The following is a 3,150-nucleotide window of genomic DNA, read 5'->3' on the forward strand; positions in this document are numbered from 1 at the left end:
AGAAAAAAATTATTAATATAAAAATTATAAAAATAAATAAAAAATAATTAAAGATATATTTATCTTTTTATAGAAAGATTTGGTTGTTCTTCTTTAATATTATAAAAAAATTTGGTCCTTCTTAATAATTTTAATATTAAAGATCCTTTTTAATAATTAAATCTTCTTAACGGTCCTTTACAATAATTTTCCCTTAGACTTATGTATAACGGTGCATACAAATCTAATTTTGATCCTTTAAGCACCACAAAATACTTTTTCCATTCAAAAACTCTCTATAGTCTGAATATGTATCTCGAATATTAAGACTCGAAAACCACTAAAAACTTATCCCGGGTGCATAGTTTTATTTTCGGTATTTATTTCATATCCCAAAATGTACCCAAAATCTGTAACATAAAGCAACATATCTCGATGATTGGACGTCCGGAATATATTTTTGTTGTGATATGAATTTTAGTATTCGGGAGGTAGGTATCACATAACGTATATAAATAAATATTTGACAATTTACACATTTTAATAAAAGTTATATCTTATTATTTAAATAAAAAATCCAAAACTAAATAGTGTTATTTATGTTCTATGAATAGTATAATATGAAAACTATTGGAGGAATAATAACTTACACTAATATATATTTAATATGAAAAATTTTAAAATCGAATAAATGCGGGCCAAAATTTCGAAATAAATTAGACTATATTTACAACAACTACACTCACATTTTTGTGTTTAACAAAAGTTTCTTCCTTTTTTTTTCGGCACATGTAAAATTACTATGCACAAACGTATTTTTATCTACCTTCTCTTTCAGAATTTTCCGGATAAACAGACATTAAAAAAAAAAAAAAAAAAAAAAAAAACACACAAAAGAAGCTCAAGTATTTACCCATTTTTTTAATAATTACAAAATACATATAGCATTGTAATAATCATGAAATAGCCGGTGGGGTGGCCATCGCCCCCTTTTACTCTACTAACGAACTACTCCATTAGATAAACCAACTCTTGGATCTGTCCAACCCCCCTTCTTCCAAACATCTATCCTACAAAGTACAAATTAAATATTCTTTAAATTAAACAAGAAACCAGAAAACACTTTATCCTAGTAATAATATCTTTTTATTATTATTACGTAGAATAAAGCATCAGATCAGAAGTTGGTCATCCTACGTTTGAATATTTGTGTTCATCAATAAGAATATCTCTTACAAGTTACATATAGGAAACCAACCACCTCGTATCAACATCAATAAAGAAACATATATAATAAAAAACGATTTATTCAAAAATAGGAAGGTGAGCTAACAAAAACAATTAGTTCTCCAAACTTGAGTTATATGTTGAATAATTGAAATTTAAACATGTTATGTGTCCGCATATCACACTCTCTAGCAAGCCCTATATAAGACCATGCACCATCCTTTGGCTTCTCATCCAATGCAATCATAATCCAAAAGCAAATTAAATTAAATAACTTACACACACATACCTATATCCCATTCTCAGTTCATTGAAATCATGGCATCATCATCAAGAAGATCCATCATGGATTCATTCCTTGTTGCTCTCATCACCTTGTCAAGCATGAGCATGAGCCTAGCAGCTCGCCATCTCTTGCAAACAAGTGCAATACCGAATTTGCCCCCTGGCATCAATATTCCAACCTTGCCAAAACCAACAGCAACATTGCCACCTCTGCCCTCAATTCCAACATTGCCCTCAATTCAGGGCAACCTTCCTCCATTGCCCACCATTGTACCATCACTGCCACAGCCATCATCATCGCTACCGAAGCCGGTGACGACTTTGCCTCCTCTTCCTGCTGGCATCCCTACCATCCCAACAACAGTCCCACAGATGAGCCTTCCACCATTGCCAAACATGCCCTCAATCCCGACCAGCATTCCCTTCTTCTCCCCACCACCTTCACCTTCTGCCCATTAATTCAAATCTTCCATTTCTTACATGCAATATGGATGGTATTCCTTACGCATGGGGCTATGCATGTGAGAGTATTAGAATTTTATGATTGATGTTATCATTATTGTTATATCTTTGTTGTTTAATTTGGTGTAAGAAACACTATGTTCCTCTTTTTAATTTCATGAGTTTATTATATTGATATTGCTTTTGTACTTTTCTCTTATACATCATTAATTATATTTAGATTATGGCTTTATTATCATGAAATTATTATGATGATGTCTTCTCCTTTCAACTATTCAGATATTCTTTATTGATTAAATATGCCTTCCTATATTTGCTTATGATTTATGTTTCATCATTAAATGTTTGCAACCTATATTCATTGGGTCAATTATTTTAGAGTGAACATCTAAATTGATTGTATTATCAAGAAATTTTAGATAAACAATTTAATTTGTTCATTAATAATTTTTTATCATCTAGAAGTCTTTAAAAATTATTCTTGTCAAGCAAAAATTTTCTTAGATTAAGAGACTCCATAAATAATAATTTTATGGAATAAGTATTGTTTTGTTCCCTAACGTTGAGGGTTAGAATCGAAACCGTTCTGATGTAATTTTTGATTTAGAATCGTCCTTAATGTTGTATTACATTTTAAAATCGTCCTTTCTAATAATTTTTTTTTCTAAATGACAAAAATACCCTTTTTTTATAAAACGTCTTTTTTATTAAAAAAAAGATAAAATAAAATAAAAAGAAAAGATACGAGGGGAAGGGGGAGGGGGACGCCGCCAGCGAAGTTTGGAGCCGCCGTCGCTGTTGCCATCGCGAGCCAGGGAGAGAGCTTCTGCTTCTGCATCGCTGCTCCTCACCGCCGCGTTCTCGCCGCTACTCCTCGCCGCGTTCTCGCCGCCTCTGCTTCTTGCTTTGACTTCTATTTCTGCTTTCTCCTCTGCTTCTGCTATAACCAACTTCCTTTTTCCTCCTTCATTTCTTATTGACCAGTATTCTTCATACCTAGTTAGATCATTCTCAAGTTTTGTTAAGGTATCTCCTACTGTTTCTCTACAAACAAAGACAACTATTTGGAAAATACCATAAACTTGTAAAACCATTCAATGATGTTTTGTTTTGAATACAGGATTTGCATAAATTGGGAGATCTTCAGATTGTTGTGTTTGATATTTACAAGTCTCTCTGTGACCTTGTTCAATCCCC

General features: G+C 32.2%; 1 protein-coding gene across 1 annotated transcript; it reads left to right on the forward strand.

The window, feature by feature from the left end:
* On the forward strand, window positions 1,418-2,196 carry LOC107637719 (leucine-rich repeat extensin-like protein 5). The gene has a single exon (XM_016341076.2). The coding sequence runs from the start codon at window positions 1,525-1,527 to the stop codon at window positions 1,948-1,950; it is 426 nt and encodes a 141-aa protein (XP_016196562.1). The 5' UTR covers window positions 1,418-1,524; the 3' UTR covers window positions 1,951-2,196.

This window comes from Arachis ipaensis, chromosome B04 (assembly GCF_000816755.2).
Source record: "Arachis ipaensis cultivar K30076 chromosome B04, Araip1.1, whole genome shotgun sequence".
NCBI lineage: Eukaryota > Viridiplantae > Streptophyta > Magnoliopsida > Fabales > Fabaceae > Arachis > Arachis ipaensis.

Bases quoted from the DNA above. Each gene is read 5' to 3' on its own strand.
- LOC107637719 (XM_016341076.2), top strand. From the start codon at position 1,525: ATGGCATCATCATCAAGAAGATCCATCATGGATTCATTCCTTGTTGCT.